The sequence below is a fragment of the Toxorhynchites rutilus genome, chromosome 2, assembly GCF_029784135.1.
Source record: "Toxorhynchites rutilus septentrionalis strain SRP chromosome 2, ASM2978413v1, whole genome shotgun sequence".
In the NCBI taxonomy this organism is placed as follows: domain Eukaryota; kingdom Metazoa; phylum Arthropoda; class Insecta; order Diptera; family Culicidae; genus Toxorhynchites; species Toxorhynchites rutilus.
Window position 1 is genome coordinate 47,322,438 of NC_073745.1, and position 22,013 is coordinate 47,344,450.

The following is a 22,013-nucleotide window of genomic DNA, read 5'->3' on the forward strand; positions in this document are numbered from 1 at the left end:
ACAAAATGTCAATTACAGTTATTCAATTGTTCATCTCATGAAAAATAATATTTTATTAATTGTGATAGACGCGTAGAAATATATCCCATCAATTGATGCAAACATCTTTCCGATCTGTTAAAAAATGTTCGAGTTATAAGCATTCGAAATACGGGTAGGGTTAGCACACAAATGGGCAGAACAAATGTATGGGAAAAAGGAAGTTCGTCCAGTTTTCATGAATTTAAACCGTTTAGAGATTGGCGAATTGTAATGTTTAGAGAATGATAGTGAGAATTTCCGATTCTATTGGTAAGCAAATCATGGAAATTCGTTCACAGTGAAAGTAGTTATTAACGTTAACTTTAATTCATAAAAACGTGACCTGTTTTCTGATTTGGCACCCTTCCTGAAAGACGTAGTTCTACGTCAAAAAAAAAACAAATCTATTAGATTCAGTAAAACTTCAGCCTCGTACACAGTGGCACTGTTGTATTAGGTCGAATCTGCTAGATCAGTGAGAATAAAAAAGACGGAAGAAATGGATCTTTTCAACGCTTGAATACCGTTTTGACGACCATCTTGTATCGAAATGCCCTTTCAACGATACTCTAAAAGTCTCTATAAGTACATTTCAACGTGTAGTTGAACTGCTGAAATATTTGAACATTTCATGTACAGTTCCAAAGAACGTTATCATTGCTGCTTGCATGTACTCCGACGAGATTTACTAGAGAACACAGGGAACGAAACGAGCTAGATTGTTTTTTTTTAATTCGTTTATTTTTACAGGCTCAGTTACTTAAGTTTAAAGGAGCCGAATTCTTAAATATAATTTTAAAACTATATATATAAACAATTTTCTTACATCTATGGTTAGTAAGGTGGAAAACCGATTACTCGCGGTGTACTCGAGTTTAGAAGGGTGACATTTTCTCAGGAAAAGGATGGGGTATAAGGAAATTATTACAATGTTGATAATCACACACACTCAATTCTTAAATCTATTCGTACATCAGTTGTGAATTTACATTTCATTCTTCTGTTTATAGCAAGCGGACCAATTACTCACAAAGGAAGAAATGGAGGGTATAAGGATATAAGGATAATCACACACGAACATCGATAGATTTAAGGAAAACATATATTTGGGACATGTAACAAGGTCTAACCGAGCCAACACATCTCTCACCGGTACATTGGGCTGTCTTCCTCGGGCCCGAAGGGAGTTTTCTAAATTCGATCTGGCGACCAGATACACCTCGCACGACCAAACAATGTGCTCGATGTCGCGATAACCTTGGCCACAAACACAGAGATTGCTGCTGGCAAGATTGAAACGAAAGAGTAGTGCATCTAAAGAACAGTGATTGGACATGAGTCGGGAGAAGGTGCGAATAAAGTCCCGACTCAAGACTTTTGAACCACGGTTTGAGGCTAACCTTAGGGATAATCGAGTGAAACCACCGGCCCAATTCATCTTCATTCCACTTGCGTTGCCAGTTAGCGATGGTATTTTTGCGGACTAAAGAATAAAATTCATTGAAGGCGATTTGACGCTGATAAATATCGCCTTCAATTGCACCTACCTTTGCTAATGAGTCAGCCCTCTCATTACCCGGAATGGAGCAATGTGAAGGGACCCAGATAAAGGTAATGACATAACAGCGTCTGGATAAAGTACTCAAAATTTCTCGTATTCTCTCAAGGAAGTACGGCGAGTGCTTTTCCGGCCTCACTGAACGGATAGTTTCGACAGAGCTAAGACTATCCGTTACAATGTAATAGTGTTCAACAGGTCGTGAGGCGACGCTGTCCAGCGCCCAATGAATTGCTGCCAATTCAGCAATATACACTGAGCAAGGATTCTGAAGACTGTGTGAGGTGCTAAAAAATTCGTTGAACACTCCAAATCCTGTGGACTCGTTTATAGTGGACCCATCAGTAAAGTACATATTATCACAATTGATACCCCCATACTTTGCATCGAAGATCGTTGGAACGATCCTCGATCGAAGATAATCTGATGTTCCATGGATATCCTGCTTCATGGACAGATCAAAATGCACAGAGGAATTGATGTAGTCAGGGAAACAAACACGGTTGGGAATATACGAAGAAGGATCAACCTGCATGGAGATGAATTCATGATATGAACTCATGAATCCGGAGTGAAAATTTAGCTCGATCAGCTGCTCAAAATTTCCGATCACCAATGGGTTCATGACCTTACACCGGATGAAGAACCGAAGAGATAATAAATTGAAGCGATCTTTTAGTGGGAGTAGGCCTGCCAAAACCTCGAGACTCATGGTATGCGTTGAGGGCATACATCCCAACGCAATACGGAGACAAAGATACTGAATTCGCTCGAGTTTAATGAGATGTGTTTTGGCAGCTGATTGAAAACAGAAACTGCCATACTCCATCACTGAGAGAATTGTTGTTCGATACAACATTATAAGATCTTCTGGGTGGGCTCCCCACCAGGTGCCGGTAATTGTACGGAGAAAGTTTATTCTTTGTTGGCATTTTTTACTCAGATACCTAATATGGGTCCCCCAAGTACATTTGGAGTCGAACCAGACCCCAAGATACTTGAATGACATAGCATGAGTGATCGGTTTACCCAAAAGTTGAAGCTTTGGTTTTGCTGGTCTATGCTTCCTAGAAAAAACCACCATCTCTGTTTTCTCCGTGGAGAATTCGATCCCTAGCCCAATGGCCCAGGTTGAAAAATTGTTCAAAGTATCTTGTAAGGGTCCTTGCAGTTCGGATTCGTTTGATCCTACGACAGACACCACTCCATCATCTGCAAGTTGTCTTAGGCTGCAATTTTGTGTAAGGCAATTCTCGATGTCGCTTACATAGAAGTTGTACAAAAGGGGGCTTAAACATGAGCCCTGGGGGAGGCCCATGTAAGAGACCCGACTTACTGCCGAATCTCCGTGAGAAAAGTTCAAATGTTTCTCACAAAGCAAGTTATATAACATATTATTCAATAGAGGCGGCAGACCCCGAGAGTGTAATTTGTCCGACAAAACCTCTATTGAAACAGAATCGAAAGCCCCCTTTATGTCCAAGAATACTGAAGCCATTTGTTTTTTTTCGGCGTAAGCCATTTGAATTTCTGAAGAAAGCAACGCAAGACAATCATTCGTCCCCTTGCCCCTGCGGAACCCATATTGTGTATCTGAGAGTAGGCCTTTCGTTTCAACCCATCGATCAAGGCGAAACAAGATCATTTTCTCCAACAATTTCCGTATACAAGACAGCATTGCTATTGGGCGGTACGAATTGAAGTCGGACGCGGGTTTTCCGGGTTTTTGAATAGCTATAACTCGTACTTGTCTCCAATCATCTGGAACAATATTATTCTCCAGAAACCGATTGAATAAATTCAACAAGCGATGTTTCGCCACATCAGGGAGGTTTTTCAGCAAGTTGAGCTTAATTCTATCCGATCCCGGAGCAGAATTGTTACATGAGAGCAGAGCAAGAGAGAATTCTACCATCGAAAACTCGGAATCAAGATCGCACCTACCTTGTGGTATATCTCGAACAATTTTTTGCACAGGAGCGGAATCAGGACAAACCTTCCGTGCAAAATTAAAAATCCATCGATGTGAATATTCTTCGCTTTCATTCGTTGAAGAGCGATTTCTCATGTTTCGAGCCACTTTCCATAATTTTTTCATTGACGTTTCTCGTTGACGTAACCTCCCACGAAATTTCGCCAATAAGCACGTTTTTTACCTTTGATCAAGTTTTTAAATTGATTTTCAAGGTCTAAATACGTTTGAAAATTGTCAATGGTTCCTCGTTTCCGAAAAGCTTTAAATGCATTCGATTTTTCTACATAAAGCTTGGAACATTGGCTATCCCACCATAGATTGGGAGGCCTTCGGGAAATGGTGGAACCTGGGATGGGTTTCGTTTGAGCGCGAACCGCGCTGTCATAGATCAAACGAGAAAGGAAGTTATACTCCTTCAATGGAGGTAAACCATCTCTGGAATTGATGGCTAGAGCAATCGCGTCAGCATATTTTTTCCAGTCAATGTGTCTTGTGAGGTCATATGCCATGTTTATAGATTCAGAAGAATTCGACCCAATGGTGATGGAAATTTTGATTGGCAAGTGATCACTACCGTTGGGGTTCTGGATTACATTCCACTTGCAATCTAACGATAGTGAATTCGAGCAAAGCGAGAGGTCAAGAGCACTTGGGTTAGCAGGAGGTTTAGGTACACGTGTTGTTTCCCCAGTGTTCAAAACGGTCATATTGAAGCTGTTACAAAGGTCATATATCAACAATGAACGATTGTCGTCGTACTGTTCCCCCCAGGCAGTTCCGTGAGAGTTGAAGTCTCCCAAGATCAATCGTGGCTCAGGAAGGAGTGAGCACATGTCATCAAGTTGTTTGCGGTTAACCGCAGCTCTCGGAGGCCAATACAAGCTGACAATACAGAGGTCTTTGCCTCTGATGTTTGCATGACAAGCAACAGCTTCGATCCCTCCAATAGGTGGAAGGTCAATTCTAAAAAATGAGTGGCACTTATTGATCCCCAATAGCACCCCTCCGTATCTGTCATCGCGGTCCAAGCGTATAATATTAAAATCGTGGAAAGAGATATCATCTCGCGAAGAAAGCCAAGTTTCGGACAGACCAAAAACATCACAATTGTAGTTATGAATTAAAATTTTGAATGTATCCAATTTAGGGATAAGACTACGACAATTCCACTGTAAAACAGTGATATCTCCGACCTCTCTATTTGAATTAGACATCAAGAGAGATAATCATTGCAAGGAGGGGCCATGTTTGCATCAATTGTTGCAAAATTGTCTTTAATACTGGAAGCATTGAGATGACAAGGGTTCTGATGGAGTCGGAAACATTAAAACACTTGAAGATTTGGTCTAAAAGGTCAGACAACTTTATAAATCCCGATTGGGAAGTTGAACTGGACGGAATAACAGGGACAGTTGGGGTTTTTGATGTCCCCTCGAGTGCTGGGCCATTCGAAGGTGAATTATTCCCACGGAAACCAGGAGGAACCTGATTTTGCTTGTCCGCTGCACTCGATTTTTTAGGCATGCTAACAGGGGGTATCACCGGAGGGGCTTGTCCTTGAACTTTGGGAGTGGTCACGTTTTTGCGCCGGGGATTCCCTTGGAAAATGAACGGTGTGCCCCCGTTAGCTGTGTCCGCTTCTATTTCGTCAACGGGCAACGTGGCGAAGACATTTTGTGTGTTGATTGGTTGTTGTTGTTGGGCCAGTGGAGAAGCGCCCTTTAAAATATCCGCAAAAGTGCGTTTCGAGCTTTCCTTCAAAGAGCGCTTCTGTTTCTCCCAGCGACTCTTGTAATTTTCACAAACTGAGAGCTCGTGTGGGGATCCCCCGCAATATGGACATTTATGCTCAGTCGCACTGCAGGATTTCCCCTCATGTTGCTCTCCGCAAGTGGCACAGCGCTCCTTGTTGGCACAATAATCCGAAGTGTGACCAACTGACTTGCATTTGTTGCAAGTCATGGGCTTTGGCACGAAGAGTCGCACAGGTAGTCTCAATTTGTCCACCATAACGTAGTCAGGGAGGGCGGCACCAGCAAAGGTGACTCGGAACGAGTCTGACGGCGTAAATTTAGTTTGGTCCCCATCATGGGAAAGTTTCCCGAGTTGGCGACAGTCCAAGATTTTCACTTCCATTGAGGGGAACTTCTTGAACTTGCCTTTTCCTTCTGCTTTTATTTGTTCGCTCGTCAGACCCGTTTCAGTTATCACCCCCTCAATTTCTACGTTAGGGTATAAATGTTCGATATTCGAGAGTGAAATGTTGATCAGCAACAATCTCGTTTGCGTGTTTCCGTTCATTCACGACAACTCGCAATTTGTTCGGTCTAACCCTGCGAATTTCAGATATAGAAGTGTATCTGGCCAGATATTTCATGATCTGAATCACGTTAAGGTTTTTTCCTTTCGGTTTTGGCCGGAGGAAAACAACCCAAGGGCCAGTTCCAGGTGCATCTTCTGGATAAACTCTGACACGTGGAGCGGAGACAACAGAGGGGGAAGACGAGGACGAGGACGAGGACGAGGATGAGGATGAGGACGAGGACGAGGATTGGGTTGGATCGGAAGCATCAGAAGGGGGAAGCGAAATCGATGATGGGAGAGGGGGAGTGGAAGTAACAGTGGGTTGAGAAGGGAGGCTTGCAATTTTCTTAGAGGGGGGCTTGGTAGGATGAGCGGATTCGTTCCCAGAAGAATTATCTTCCTTATGAGGGACTCGTTTATGTTTTTTCCCAGATCTTGTATGAGATTCATTATCGGAGATCTCCATTTCTGGAGATCCTCCACTATTCTCCATTTTACAAAAATTTCTGTCTTATTTCTAAATTATTATTGATTTTAACAATAATCTTAATATATAAGTTGTACCAATAATGCGCTCTACTGCCCTAATCAGGGAGAGACAGAGGCTACGCGCTACGGAGACAACACAATAGCGCAAGCATAGCTTACGCAGCCACGTGATGATGAATCCCGTTTGCGACAGTCACGCGATGGCGATCCCGTTATGCCGAATCAGTTCAACAGCCGCAATCCGGCTCGCTGCAAGAGCGCTGCTTCCTTTGTTCCTTCGTTCCACTTCACAAAAGGTCAGGTCGAAAGCGGACAGCAATGACCTTCACTCGTACACGATTCACTCGTACCAATAGCACAATAGCAAAAGTGGCAACGCACAATACCGACGCTTAACTTTACTCGTCAAGAGTTGGATAGCGAATGAGCTAGATTGTTAACGTGGAGTATTTTCGCTTGTGCTCCATTTTTTTCTGCCTGCCATATTGGGTCATGCGGCTAGAATCAAATTGGCTGTTAAAAAGAATCCAATGGAAATGTGAAAAAGAGATCCAATAATCAGGAGGGGAACAAAGTGTTACCTTTATTTAATAATCCACTACATAGAGAAAGTATCGCTAGTGTAGAGGCACAAATTTCGATGTTTATTCGAGCTCCGAAAAAAATTAAACAAAATATTTTTTTTAATATCCATTATATCATTATTTGTTTGTTTATCCTTTAATAATAAGACAAAAACTAAACGGAGAAAAAAATATTCGTAATTAAAATAGTTACGAGCTGATAAAGTGAGATGCCTGTATCCATTGCATTTCTATTCTTGCTGGTTTACGAGAAAATCAGGCGGGTCAAATTGCCCGGTAGGCGCGTTTTAGACACATCTCCTCTACTCATGATGGATGTTTTTCTACTCAATTGAAAGTGGAAATTTAATTCGGAGAAAAAACTGCTATTGAAAATTCTTGGGTTTTTGGCGCCCAAAGGGTCAGTACCCCCGGCAAATGCCGGGTTTGCCACCCGCACACTACGCTACTGTGCAGAGGTGAGGGACCTAGATAAGCCTTCCTGTGTTCGGTTTCTTCGGACTTTATCTGTGTTATCGTTATTAGAAGAAGAATCGCGACATTTTTGTGATATTATCAACTCGAAAACTAATCAAGTGTGGTGTGAATAGCCATGGTATTATATGAAATAAGCTTGACAGCCTGCTCAATCGACGCCAATACAATGTATGTCTCACTATCATTTGTGCCGTCAAAAATGCTAATACCTAACCATCGGGTCCGATTACACGCATCAGAAACTCCAGCCAATTAGACGTGAAAACGCAAACAAATTACCGATCTGATAACAATGATAGCTGCTGGGGAACATAACACTCTCTTTATACATATTCCACGCTCAACACCCCGGAAAATCACATTTATGGATTTCACAGAAAATTAATATTCTTATACAGTCACCTGCAGGCCTGGCTCTCCCCTTTGGCTGTCAGAGTTTCCAGGCGCGCAGTTTATTATTCCAATTTATATTCGATCATGGCGCCTGCAGCAGCAGCAGTCGCTTTCAAAGAATTAATTTCTCTTCAGATGCACAAGGAGGTCATGTAGCGCACGGAATATTAATTCCCCGTCTTAGTTATTATGCAACCATCATTTTGCATTACATAGGAGGAGGATATTGAAAATCAATAAGAAAAACCTGGCAGCGTAGATACGTGTTCCGAGCTGTGCGGAAGAAGTGGTGTGTGCCTGGGGCAGGGATGTTGCTACCGGGTACTTTCAAATGCTCATATAGGTTTCAGTGCTTGAGGCGATCCGAGACACGCTATACAGTCACGCGACTGGCTGCCTTTACTCTGATGTAGAACAGACGATTCCTCATAATTGCACTTGCTTTTACACTTTGTATCCAGTTCGCCCAGGCAAACGCCAGGAATTGCAGGGAGGGAACATTATCGCCCGGTAGCGCCGCCCTTTTCCGTTCCGATGTCAACCGGTGCTGTCGGTTTGGGTTAGCCGAGAGCTGCTCGACGGAGTGCTAGACGACTGGCTGCCCATCGCTTCCGGTGGTTGTGTGTGTGTGTGCTTACGGGGACGAGGAAGCTGTTGACTATGGCGTGAGCAATGCTGTTTCATAGTGTTAACAGTGAATATATTAGCATACATGAATCTACATACTGTGTGAGCTTTATCACGTTACACCAATCGATTCTTGTGTTCTTCTCTTGGTACAGATGGGATGCTGAAGGAGGACAATGTCACATTGTTTGGAGGGGACAATAAATTGAAAGTTGTGCCGTTCGCTGCAGTCAGACCGAGCTCCAAACATTTTCAAAATTGGTTAGCACCAGGAACACACGACTTAGTTTCCATCTCGGCACGGCATCTAGTCGTGCAATGTTATTAAAGCATCATCATGCTGCCAAACTAGTTACCATTAGCGATAATGACATGTTGAAGTTTTTTTTCTCCAGTAATTGGAACGTTCTCACCTTCTTCTCGTTTGCGTTGCCTATCGTTTGCCAGGTACTGGTGGTGTCACCGCAGAACATCGACGAGGACGTTCTGGTGCTGCTGGCCGACTCGAAAGTGCGTCATTTGTACCTGTTCCAGAACCGCTACACCCCGGCGGCCATCTCTATCAGTCCGGGCTCGGCGAAAGGTTGGCGGTTGCTGCGCCGCGATAATCCAAATTTACGGGTACATTTACGCGTCGAGTCAACAAGTATCGGCGAGATTCTGCTCCAGCCCGAGGCACCGGTGCACAGCATGATTTATCAGTCACCCAAAACAATGGTGAGTATGATGGTATGTGTGTGAGTTAAGGTGTGGATGAGTTCCAGGTTTCACTTGTTATGAGCTACGTGGCCGGGGACACGGCGCTTATCGTGTTTCCGCACCCTGGATGGTGGGATGCTCTACAATCTAGCGTTCGAAAGAAGTAGGAGTTATTAAGAGGATTTGAAACATTATATAGTTCACTATTCATTTTATTTTCGTTTTCGTCTTTATTCATGGATTTTTATTACAGTAGACTATGTGTCTCCATGCAAAATAAAACACGGTGGGGCTGTTCGGTTGCTTATAATATTGAGTCATTCAAAATGTATCTGCGGTTTTTTGTTCAATTTTCGAATGAAAATTTCCTTTTCTGAAAAATAATTTTAATCAAGCCTAGAAAGAACAATTTGCAGTCAGCCGGAAAACTTGCTGTTAACATTTGAAATGCTGCTTGCCAGGTACAAAATAAAGTCAACTCAACATTCCTCCATAGATTCGCTATCCAACTCTTGACGAGTAAAGTTCAGTGTCGTTATTGTGCGTTGCCACTTTTACTATTGTGCGATTGGTATAGTGTACGAGTGAAGGTCATTGCTGTCCGCTTTCGAATTGACCTTTTGTGAAGTGGAACAAAGGAAGCAGCGCTCTTGCAGCTTGCAGCCCTTGGCGGCTGTTGAACATCGGCATAACGGGATCGCCATCGTGTGGCTGTCGTTAACGGGAACAATCATCACGTGACCGTGTGAGCTATTCTTGCGCTATTGTGTTGATCCATAGCGCGTAGTCTCTGTCTCTCCCTGATTAGGGCAGTAGAGCGCAGTATCGGAACAACTTTTATATTAAGGTACACATATTTAATATTAATATTATTATTCAACTCATTTGTTCATTGTTTAATATTATTATCATAATTTATTTTTGTTTTGTTATTTTTTTTTCGAGATTATTGTTAAAATCAATAATATATTAGAAATAAGACAGAAATTTTTGTAAAATGGAGGATAGTGGAGGATCTCCAGAGATGGAGATCTCCGATAATGAAAACCATTTAAGATCTGGGAAAAAACATAAACGAGTCCCTCAAAAAGAAGATAATTCTTCTGGGGACGAATCTGCTCATCCTTCCAAGCCCCCCTCTAAGAAAATAGCAAGCCTCCCTTCTGAACCGACTGTTACTTCCACTCCCCCTCTCCCATCATAGATTTCGCTTCCCCCTTCTGATGTTTCCGATCCAACCCAATCCTCGTCCTCGTCCTCGTCCTCGTCTTCTCCCTCTGTTGTTTCCGCTCCACGTGTCAGAGTTTATCCAGAAGATGCACCTGGAACTGGCCCGTGGGTTGTTTTCCTCCGGCCAAAACCAAAAGGAAAAAGCCTTAACGTGATTCAGATCATGAAAGATCTGGCCAGATACACTTCTGTATCTGAAATTCGCAGGGTTAGACCGAACAAATTGCGGGTTGTCGTGAATGAACGGAAACACGCAAACGAGATTGTTGCTGACCAACACTTCACTCTCGAATATAGAACATTTATACCCTCCCATAACGTAGAAATTGAGGGGGTGATAACTGAAACGGGTCTGACGAGCGAACAAATAAAAAAGGAAGGAAAAGGCAAGTTCAAGAAGCTTCCCTCAATGGAAGTAAAGATCTTGGACTATCGCCAACTCGGGAAACTCTCCCATGATGGGGACCAAACTAAATTTACGCCGTCAGACTCGTTTCGAGTCACCTTTGCTGGTGCCGCCCTCCCTGACTACGTTATGGTGGACAAATTGAGACTACCTGTGCGACTCTTCGTGCCAAAGCCCATGACTTGCAACAAATGCAAGTCAGTTGGTCACACTTCAGATTATTGTGCCAACAAGGAGCGCTGTGCCACTTGCGGAGAGCAACATGAGGGAAAACCTGCAGTGCGACTGAGCATAAGTGTCCATATTGCGGGGGATCCCCACACGCGCTCTCAGCTTGTGAAACTTACAAGAGTCGCTGGGAGAAACAGAAGCGCTCTTTAAAGGAACGCTCAAAGCGCACTTTTGCGGAAATTTTAAAGGGTGCTTCTCCACTGGCCCAACAACAACAACAACCAATCCCAACACACAATAGCTTTTCCACGTTGCCAGTTGATGAAATGGAAGCGGACACAGCTAGCGGGGGCACACCGTTTATTTTCAAAGGGAATCCCCGGCGCAAAAATGTGACCACTCCCAAAGTTCAAGGACAAGCCCCTCCGGTGATACCCCCTGTTAGCTTGCCTAAAAAATCGAGTGCAGCGGACAAGCAAAATCAGGTTCCTCCTGGCTTCCGTGGGAATAGTTCACCTTCGAACGACCCAGCACTCGAGGGGACATCAAAAACCCCAACTGTCCCTATTTTTCCGTCCAGTTCAACTTCCCAATCGGGATTTATAAAGTTGTCTGACCTTTTGGATCAAATCTTCAAGTGTTTTAATGTTTCCGACTCCATCAGAACCCTTGTCATCTCACTGCTTCCAGTATTAAAGACAATTTTACAGAAATTGATGCAAACATGGCCCCTCCTTGCAATGATTATCTCTCTTGATGTCTAATTTAGATAGAGAGGTCGGAGATATCACTGTTGTTCAGTGGAATTGTCGTAGTCTTATCCCTAAATTGGATACATTCAAATTTTTAATTCATAACTTCAATTGTGATGTTTTTGCTCTGTCCGAAACTTGGCTTTCTTCGCGAGATGATATCTCTTTTCACGATTTTAATATTATACGCTTGGACCGCGATGACAGATACGGAGGGGTGCTATTGGGGATCAATAAGTGCCACTCATTTTTTCGAATTGACCTTCCACCTATTGGAGGGATCGAAGCTGTTGCTTGTCATGCAAACATCAGAGGCAAAGACCTCTGTATTGTCAGCTTGTATTGGCCTCCGAGAGCTGCGGTTAGCCGCAAACAACTTGATGACATGTGCTCACTCCTTCCTGAGCCACGATTGATCTTGGGAGACTTCAACTCTCACGGAACTGCCTGGGGGGAACAGTACGACGACAATCGTTCATTGTTGATATATGACCTTTGTAACAACTTCAATATGACCGTTTTGAACACTGGGGAAACAACACGTGTGCCTAAACCTCCTGCTAACCCAAGTGCTCTTGACCTCTCGCTTTGCTCGAATTCACTATCGTTAGATTGCAAGTGGAATGTAATCCAGGACCCCAACGGTAGTGATCACTTGCCAATCAAAATTTCCATCACCATTGGGTCGAATTCTTCTGAATCTATAAACATGGCATATGACCTCACAAGACACATTGACTGGAAAAAATATGCGGACGCGATTGCTCTAGCCATCAATTCCAGAGATGGTTTACCTCCATTGGAGGAGTATAACTTCCTTTCTCGTTTGATCTATGACAGCGCGGTTCGCGCTCAAACGAAACCCATCCCAGGTTCCACACTACTCCCAATCCATGGTGGGATAGCATATGTTCCAAGCTTTATGTAGAAAAATCGAATGCATTTAAAGCTTTTCGGAAACATGGAACCCCTGAAAATTTTCAGACGTATTTGGACCTTGAAAATCAATTTAAAAACTTGATCAAAGGGAAAAAACGTGCTTATTGGCGAAATTTCGTGGGAGGTTTGTCACGAGAAACGTCAATGAAAAAAATATGGAAAGTGGCTCGAAACATGAGAAATCGCTCTTCAACGAATGAAAGCGAAGAATGTTCACATCGATGGATTTTTAATTTTGCACGGAAGGTTTGTCCTGATTCCGCTCCTGTGCAAAAAATTGTTCGAGATATACCACAAGATAGGTGCGATCTTGATTCCGAGTTTTCGATGGTAGAATTCTCTCTTGCTCTGCTTTCATGTAACAATTCTGCTCCGGGATCGGATCGAATTAAGTTCAACTTGCTGAAAAACCTCCCTGATGTGGCGAAACATCGCTTGTTGAATTTATTCAATCGGTTTCTGGAGCATAATATTGTTCCAGATGATTGGAGACAAGTACGAGTTATAGCTATTCAAAAACCCGGAAAACCCGCGTCCGACTTCAATTCGTACCGCCCAATAGCAATGCTGTCTTGTATACGGAAATTGTTGGAGAAAATGATCTTGTTTCGCCTTGATCGATGGGTTGAAACGAAAGGCCTACTCTCAGATACACAATATGGGTTCCGCAGGGGCAAGGGGACGAATGATTGTCTTGCGTTGCTTTCTTCAGAAATTCAAATGGCTTACGCCGAAAAAAAACAAATGGCTTCAGTATTCTTGGACATAAAGGGGGCTTTCGATTCTGTTTCAATAGAGGTTTTGTCGGACAAATTACACTCTCGGGGTCTGCCGCCTCTATTGAATAATATGTTATATAACTTGCTTTGTGAGAAACATTTGAACTTTTCTCACGGAGATTCGGCAGTAAGTCGGGTCTCTTACATGGGCCTCCCCCAGGGCTCATGTTTAAGCCCCCTTTTGTACAACTTCTATGTAAGCGACATCGACAATTGCCTTACACAAAAATGCAGCCTAAGACAACTTGCAGATGATGGAGTGGTGTCTGTCGTAGGATCAAACGAATCCGACCTGCAAGGACCCTTACAAGATACTTTGAACAATTTTTCAACCTGGGCCATTGGGCTAGGGATCGAATTCTCCACGGAGAAAACAGAGATGGTTTTTTTTTCTAGGAAGCATAGACCAGCAAAACCAAAGCTTCAACTTTTGGGTAAACCGATCACTCATGCTATGTCATTCAAGTATCTTGGGGTCTGGTTCGACTCTAAATGTACTTGGCGGGCCCATATTAGGTATCTGAGTAAAAAATGTCAACAAAGAATAAACTTTCTCCGTACAATTACCGGCACCTGGTGGGGAGCCCATCCCGAAGATCTTATTATGTTGTATCGAACAACTATTCTCTCAGTGATGGAGTATGGCAGTTTCTGTTTTCAATCAGCTGCCAAAACACACCTCACACCTCGACGCTGGACAGCGTCGCCTTACGACCTGTTGAACACTATTACATTGTAACGGATAGTCTTAGCTCTGTCGAAGCTATCCGTTCAGTGAGGCCGGAAAAGCACTCGCCGTACTTCCTTGAGAGAATACGAGAAATTTTGAGTGCTTTATCCAGACGCTGTTATGTCATTACCTTTGTCTGGGTCCCTTCACATTGCTCAATTCCGGGTAATGAGAGGGCTGACTCATTAGCAAAGGTAGGTGCAATTGAAGGCGATATTTATCAGCGTCAAATCGCCTTCAATGAATTTTATTCTTTAGTTCGCAAAAATACCATCGCTAACTGGCAACGCAAGTGGAATGAAGATGAATTGGGCCGGTGGTTTCACTCAATTATCCCAAAGGTTAGCCTCAAACCGTGGTTCAAAAGTCTGGATTTGAGTCGGGACTTTATTCGCACCTTCTCCCGACTCATGTCCAATCACTGTTCGTTAGATGCACTACTCTTCCGTTTCAATCTTGCCAGCAGCAATCTCTGCGTTTGTGGCCAAGCTTATCACGACATCGAGCACGTTGTTTGGTCGTGCGAGGTGTATCTGGTCGCCAGATCGAATTTAAAAAACTCCCTTCGGGCCCGAGGAAGACAGCCCAATGTGCCGGTGAGAGATGTGTTGGCTCGGTTAGACCTTGATTACATGTCCCATATATATGTTTTCCTTAAAGCTATAGATCTTCGTGTGTGATTGTCCCTACATCCTTATACCCTCCTTTCCTTCCTTTGCGAGTAATTCGTCCCCTTGCTATAAATAGTAGAATAAGTTGAAATGTAAATAAACTATAAATATACGAATAGATTTAAGAATTGAGTGCTCATCAACATTGTTACAATTTCCTTATATCCCATCCTTCTCCTAAAAATATGTCACCCTTCTAAACTCGAGTACACCGCGAGTAATCGGTTTTCCACCTTACTAACCATAGATGTAAGAAAATTGTTTATGTATATATATATATATAGTTTTAAAAATATATTTAAGAATTCGGCTCCTTTAAACTTAAGTAACTGAGCCTGTAAAAATAAACGAATTAATAAAAAAAAAAACATTCCTCCATCGGATTGGGACTTACGATGAAAAGTGGATTTATTTCGAAAATTCTAAGCGAAAGCGGATAAATTCAGGTAAATCTTGATGTATTGGCCAATCGTCGGTCAACATCGGTTACATGGCCAAATCGCTATGAACGGAAGATAATGATGTGGTTGTTTGGTAGGATCAGAAGGGTCTGATCTACAATGAGTTATTCAACCCTGACGAAACCATCAATATTGAACGCTACCAACAACAAATGTTCAACTTAAATCAAGTTCTGGGTGAAAAATGACTGTCAAAAAAGGCAAAAAAAAGATTTTTCTGTATGATAATGGTGATTAGCTGGGGAGATCTACCGACTACTCATCAGATCTTAATCCTACCGACTATTTGCATCGATGGGACACGCGCTTGCTGAACCGCGCTTTAATTTTTATGAAAATTGTTTTGTTACTATAGAAGAACAGTTCTTCTAGTGTGGCATTCACGAATGGCCCGACAGATGGGAAAATGTATATCTATCGATGCCAAATACTAGAGATAAAAAGTAGAGTTTTTCATTTTATTGCAATAATCTATAATCTGTATCTATGATTGGAAAATCTAGTTTCATACTTGTACATCTGGGCACTACATTATTTTGCAACAATACAGGTTCACCGCGCTTACCTAATGGTCTTTGGCGAAGAGTATGCCTGTATTTTTATCCAAGCTCAATTGCCATGATTTTATTCAGAAATATGTCGTTTTCATGTGTCACTCAAGATTATCTGCGTTGCCTTTTTAGAATAAATCAGAATTGTCACACAGTTGATTGTATATCGCATACCGGTCATGTTCAACTAATTGCAGAGGGAAGTCGAACTTTGGGATGATTGGGCTTTGGTTTCCATGTCATAATCATAATCCACTGATTAGGCACCATTTATGATGCTCTGGAGCAAATTTGGGTAGTCGCGAACAGAGTCCAATAGCTCTTAATGCGATGCTGTGTTTGATCGAAATTGATTAATGTAATTCTGTAATTCTGTAATTCGAGTGGCGACTCGTCTCATGTCCAAATTTTTGCTAAAAACCGTATGGCACGAGCCAATTGACATGCTTAGGTCCTCAGCAACTTTTATAACGGTAATTCGACGATTGGCCAATACAACTTTCTTCACTTTCTTTACTCCAATGTCTTCATCTGTGTTTGGTAGAAACGCATCCCTAAACGCGCTCCTGCGGTTATAACCAGGGGTTAGACATCAATTGAATATAGGCTACCCAAAATCAAAATCAATATGGCGTCATTTGTTTATCAACATATCGTTTACGAGGATTGAAATCGAAAAATGCGCTGCTTTATTCTAACTGCATGAGCGATTTTCATATTTCGGTTTCACATGGAGGTGTTCACATTTAACATGGAGTTTAAAGTTAGCCACTATTCGACTATATAACCGGACCGAGTTGTAAACAACAGTAATTGATTGAACCAAAATGTCAGTAAACCGCAGCAATATTGGGTACACTGGCAATATGAGGGATTTGACGTTTTAGTCGTACCCCTGGTTATAACACAGCGAACGGAGAGAACGGAGTATGGCAGAGAGTGAGTGTCCTCACTGAATGAACCGTCATCGTCATCACCTACACTATTACCGACGATGATCGAACAAGGGACCTTTGTATGCCGAGATATAAAAGCCAGAATCCTACTAAAAAGGAAGTAATTGTGTTGCGCAAAAATGGTCGCGAAATAATTGTTAGTCTTAAGTCCAATAAATTTGTATAGTTTTGTAAGAGAATAAATGTAGTTTTGTGTAGAGTTTGTCTTATAAAATTTGCGAGTTATTTTTGTGTTGAGTAACCGAATAAACGGAAACGGAAAGTGGTCTCGTCCAGTGTGGATTTGAATAAACGCAGAGATGAAATTCGCCCAACCCAAGCTATCGAAACCGGAAATCCCAACCCTGAGGCGCTAACGATACAACAATCTGTGATCGGGCTTCCGGCGCTCTTCGTCGTTCACATCTTCTCGGTCCTTTGAGAACATTTTGAACCACCGATAAACGTTGCTCCGGTCCAAGTTAGCTTCATCAGATACCACATTCAACATTTGGAATGCTTCCGCGCACTCAATTTTGTTTTTCACAAAAAAAAATGTAAAGGGTTGTGTCTAGGTCACAACCGCATTTTCGACGTAGAACAACGGAATTATATTAATCAATCCGATTGTTTCCCACTTCGGATATTATTTTAGAAAATTTATTTTTCATTCATTCATTCAATTTTTATTTTGAAAGTGCGTTCATTCCACCTGGAAATCTATTATAGTTAGTGTCGCTTCCTAAACTCGCGAAACGAAGCTCAATGTGGTCAATGCGATTGACCTTCGCGCTCCAAGAACAAATATCTTCGCTGCGTCTGTGCAGTCGGTCCGTACTGAGAATTCGCTATGTCTATATCATGTCTATAAATATATCATGCATTTATCGGCTCGTGCCGGTACGTGTCCAATGAAACCGTGTTTGTTCTCCGTGTACAACATACCCTTATTCCATCCAACAGCTATCAACTTTTACACAGAATGTTTGCACAGAGCTGTATGAATGGAAATATTTCCTATCAATTGATGCAAGAATCTCTGCGAACCATCGAGAAATGACGAAGTTTACATCGCAGTAGTTCCTCTCTATTCTCTCATTGCCCTCACAAAGAACGCTGCATTTGATTCGTGTAACACATATACGTCAGCATTTTTCGGAGACTTTCTGCTTCCCATTCAGAATACTTCTACTCCTATATTCTGCTTGGAGTGGTAACGAACCCAAGAACATGCAACAGTAAAGGTTTCCTACTTGGACTCGAAAGCAAACTTCCATGAAAGATACGTTGTATCTGAATAAATGTCCATATTCTAAAATTTTGGATACTTTCCCATATCCGCAGGAACACATTCTTTGTCGTAGCACACTTCGATACAGAGGGCTTCCTTTTCTTCGAGGGCGTGTAGTGAATGTGAAGGAAAATGCTGTTTCGCAATATTTTCCATGCATTCCATTCTTGTAACGAGCTGTGTGTGCATATGTGTTTGAAATCAGCATTAGGAACGAATGATGACCGCTCGTTGTGCTGTGCTTGCTATCTTGCTCGCGATCAGGGACGCCAACCAAACTTCTAAAAAAGCTGAACTTGTTACTTTTTCATCCAAAAACTTGTTAAAATTGCTTAAAATTGTTTTCAAAACAGGCTATTGAAATCACCAATCGGTATATAAGCGAGCGCCACTCGGAAATCCACTCAGTCATGGACGAATGACCTATGGGTTAAAGTACCTCCAAAAACAAGAACCAAATCCACTCAGTTATAATTGAACAACGATTGGATCATGTTTTCGCTCTTGTGCTGAAGCTATCTTCGTTTATCTTGAAAGCGCTGATGAACGGTGTCACCAAAGTCGGTTTGTGCACCGTGGTTGTGCAGAAGGGAATCCATCAGGAGGAGTGTGATGCCACAAACGGTTCCGTTCGAGGCATCGGAGCAGCCACCCACACACATACACGCACGGAACTATTTTCGGAAAATGTTTCGCATCGCGATCATCATTTAATTTTCAATCGATTATTGCTCATTCGCTGAAAGTTTCGAACTCAGAGAGTTCATTCACCTCTAGTTTGCCTTCCAAATTGCCATCGTAAACCACCTCCTTCTCTCGATTCAATCACGGACAAAAAACATACTTAAGCGATATACTGGTGGTGAAACGCATTCATTTTTCGCGAGGATATCGATTGGACAACATCGTTGCTGAACGAGCTGAACGAGCTGGACGGCGAGGGATCGAGTGATTCATTGCCTGACCTGAAACGCATTCAGTTTGTTTCGAACTGTGAGGGAGCGCCAAAAAGCCGATCCATCAGGAGAAGAAGAGAAGGCGATCAAGAGAGTATCAGCATCGAAAACGGTTCTGTTCGAGGCATCGGAGCAGTCGCCACGCACACATACACGCGCGAAATTCTTTTCATTTGGTTGCTGTCCAGCATCGAGAAGATTCCGGAAAGATGTTATCGTTGCTAAAAATAATCTGCCAGTTCCCCTTGGAATTGAAAATTACATTCAAGCGAAAGAGTTTATTTTAATGTTTTCTATCTGTATAATACTGCGACCAAATACATTTGGTTTTTTGATTTTTCAATCAAGTGCGATCAACATGAGATCACGTCTTTCGGCAATTTATTAGAGGTGCAATGAATATTAAGAAGGAATCCCCGCTCTACGCGCACTGGCAAATTATGTTTACTCAACAATTTCTCAAACGAGAAATGGGTGTTGTGAGAAAGGATGAGTGAACGCAAAAATTATGTAGACAGATTTGATGCAACAGATATTTTGTCTGTTGGAAATGGAATACAAATCATATCACAATAAAAGCAATGTATTATTTATTACACAACTCTTGTGTGATTGCTTCTTTTGCTAAATATTGTGCCTCTAACGTAGCGCGCTCGTTTTCGAAGTCCCATAAATATTCATTTATTCATTCATTCAGAATTTACTCAGATACAACCTAAAACAAATGATCACTAAATCAACGATAGTCCTACGTAACCCTTGCGGTTATACCACAGATACAACCCACTTTTTTTTTCTCAATTTTTTTTATATTAACAACTAGCTAACCCGGCAAACTTCGTCCCGCCCATTTACTTGATTAATTCTCGAGTAATGCAGAAATTTGTGTTTTATTTGTATGGCAGCCACCCCTAAGAGAGGGGGGAGGGGTATCTAACCACCATAGAAACATTCATTGCACCCTAAAGTTTCCATATGCCTAATTTGGTTTAATTTGCTTGATTAATTCTCGGGTAATGCAAAAATTTGTGTTTCATTTGTACGGCAGCCCCCTCTAAGAGAGGGGGAAGGAGTATCTTAACACCATAGAAACATTTATTGCATCCTAAATCCTCCACATGCCAAATTTGGTTTCATTTGCTTGATTAATTCTCGAGTAATGCAGAAATTTGTGTTTCATTTGTATGGCAGCCCCCCCTTTGAGTGGGGGAAGGACTGTCTAACCATCATAGAAACATTTATTGCACCCTAAAACTTTCACATGCCAACTTTGGTTTCGTTTGATTGATTAATTTCCGAGTAATGCAAAAAATTGTGTTTCATTTGTATGGCAGCCCCCTCTAAGAGAGGGGGAAGGAGTATCTTATCACCATAGAAACATTTATTGCATCCTAAAACCTCCACATGCCAAATTTGGTTTGATTTGCTTGAATAATTCTCGAGTAATGCAGAAATTTGTGTTTCATTTGTATGGCAGCCCCCCCTTTGAGTGGGGGAAGGACTGTCTAACCATCATAGAAACATTTATTGCACCCTAAAACTTTCACATGCCAACTTTGGTTTCGTTTGCTTGGTTAATTTCCGAGTAATGCAGAAATTTGTGTTTCATTTGTATGGTAGCCCCCCTTAGAGAGGGGGAGGGGTCTCAAAATATCACGAAAACCTTCCCCGGCCCCAAAAACCCCTACATACCAATTTTCATGTCGATCGGTTCAGTAGTTTCCGAGTCTATAAGAATCAGACAGACAGACAGACATCACTCCATTTGGGGTCGCCTCGGTTCCTTATTCTCGTTTGATCATGTTGAGTTATACAGCCTGATATTCTTCATGTAGTACAAAAAAATAATATCAACAGATTAGTACTGTTGATATTGATAATGTCAAGCCGTCTAGGACGTCTCTGATGCTTTCAGGGATGTTGTAGAATAACCTTGGTCTCTCATACTGTGAGCAGTTACAGAGTACTTTGTGGTGTACCCTATACTCAGAGCATTGCCTTTTGAAGCCGCCTCCTTCCATACTGTAAACAAACGCTGTGTATCCGTTCGCATCCTAGATATTATCCAATGATCACGGTGCCTTCGTGGGTCCTTCCATCTAGACGTATCCGGCAACGTACCACTTCTGAGTCCACTAATCGTCCACTGGGACCAGGTTTGTGCGTCGCCTCGCTTGTCGTCCTGATCCAGCAAGATGGTTTGCCTTTTCTTTCTCGGGGATTCCAGAGTGACTCGGGACCTACATGATAGTGGTGTCAGGCCGAGTCTTCTTGAGAACTTTTTGTATTCACGTTTTTTTTGGCTGTCCGAATCCAAGTTTGCTAAGTCGATTAGTATGACGATGAGGCGACCCGATGGGTACGCTGCGGCGATGAAAATTCTGCCAAAAATACTTCGCACATGTCCGGGCGGCTGTAGCGAGAGATGAGTTCTAGTCCTACACTCTGTCCAATTTCTATAAGACCAGGTGATGATCTTGCTGCTTTGTGTCATTGTAAACAAACAATGCTTCAATTTATATTCTAGTTTGTAAGTATTGGTGACTGTCATACACTGCATGATTTTTATATGTGTGTGTGCAAGCGCTGAGCGTTAGTATTTTTCAAGTGTCAAGTTTCTATAACACCAGTTACATTTTCCGTTGTTTTAGTTCTTTTCATCAATAAATCTGGAAAATGCCGAAGGGAAAAGTGCTCACGGAGTGAGAAGAAAGACAACTTGATGCATTTCACCAAGAAAATGTTAGTATCAGAGAAACTGTTCGTCGGATTGGAAGATCCGATCAAGCAGTGCTCAATTATTTGGCAATCCTCTTGGATACGATAAGAAGGAGAGAGCTCCACGTAAATCGAAGCTCTCTGGCCGGGATAATCGGGAAATAGCTATAACAGGTTCGAATACTTCAAAATCGCTTATGCATATAAAGCAATATTTCAATTTAAATGTTACTCGGGTGACAATTCGTCAAGTTTTGGTAAAAAATTCCCACATAAAAAGGGCCTGAAAGCTTAAA

The 22,013-nt window shown here is 42.1% G+C and overlaps 1 protein-coding gene across 1 annotated transcript in view; it reads left to right on the forward strand.

Moving 5' to 3' along the window:
• The window catches only part of LOC129768269 (uncharacterized), a 58,615-nt gene that overhangs the window by 28,321 nt on the left and 8,281 nt on the right, over positions 1 to 22,013 (forward strand). The window contains exon 4 of the mRNA XM_055769792.1: positions 8,876 to 9,145. Within this exon, the coding sequence (XP_055625767.1) occupies positions 8,876 to 9,145 (270 nt within the window). The remainder of the gene's footprint in view (positions 1 to 8,875; positions 9,146 to 22,013) is intronic.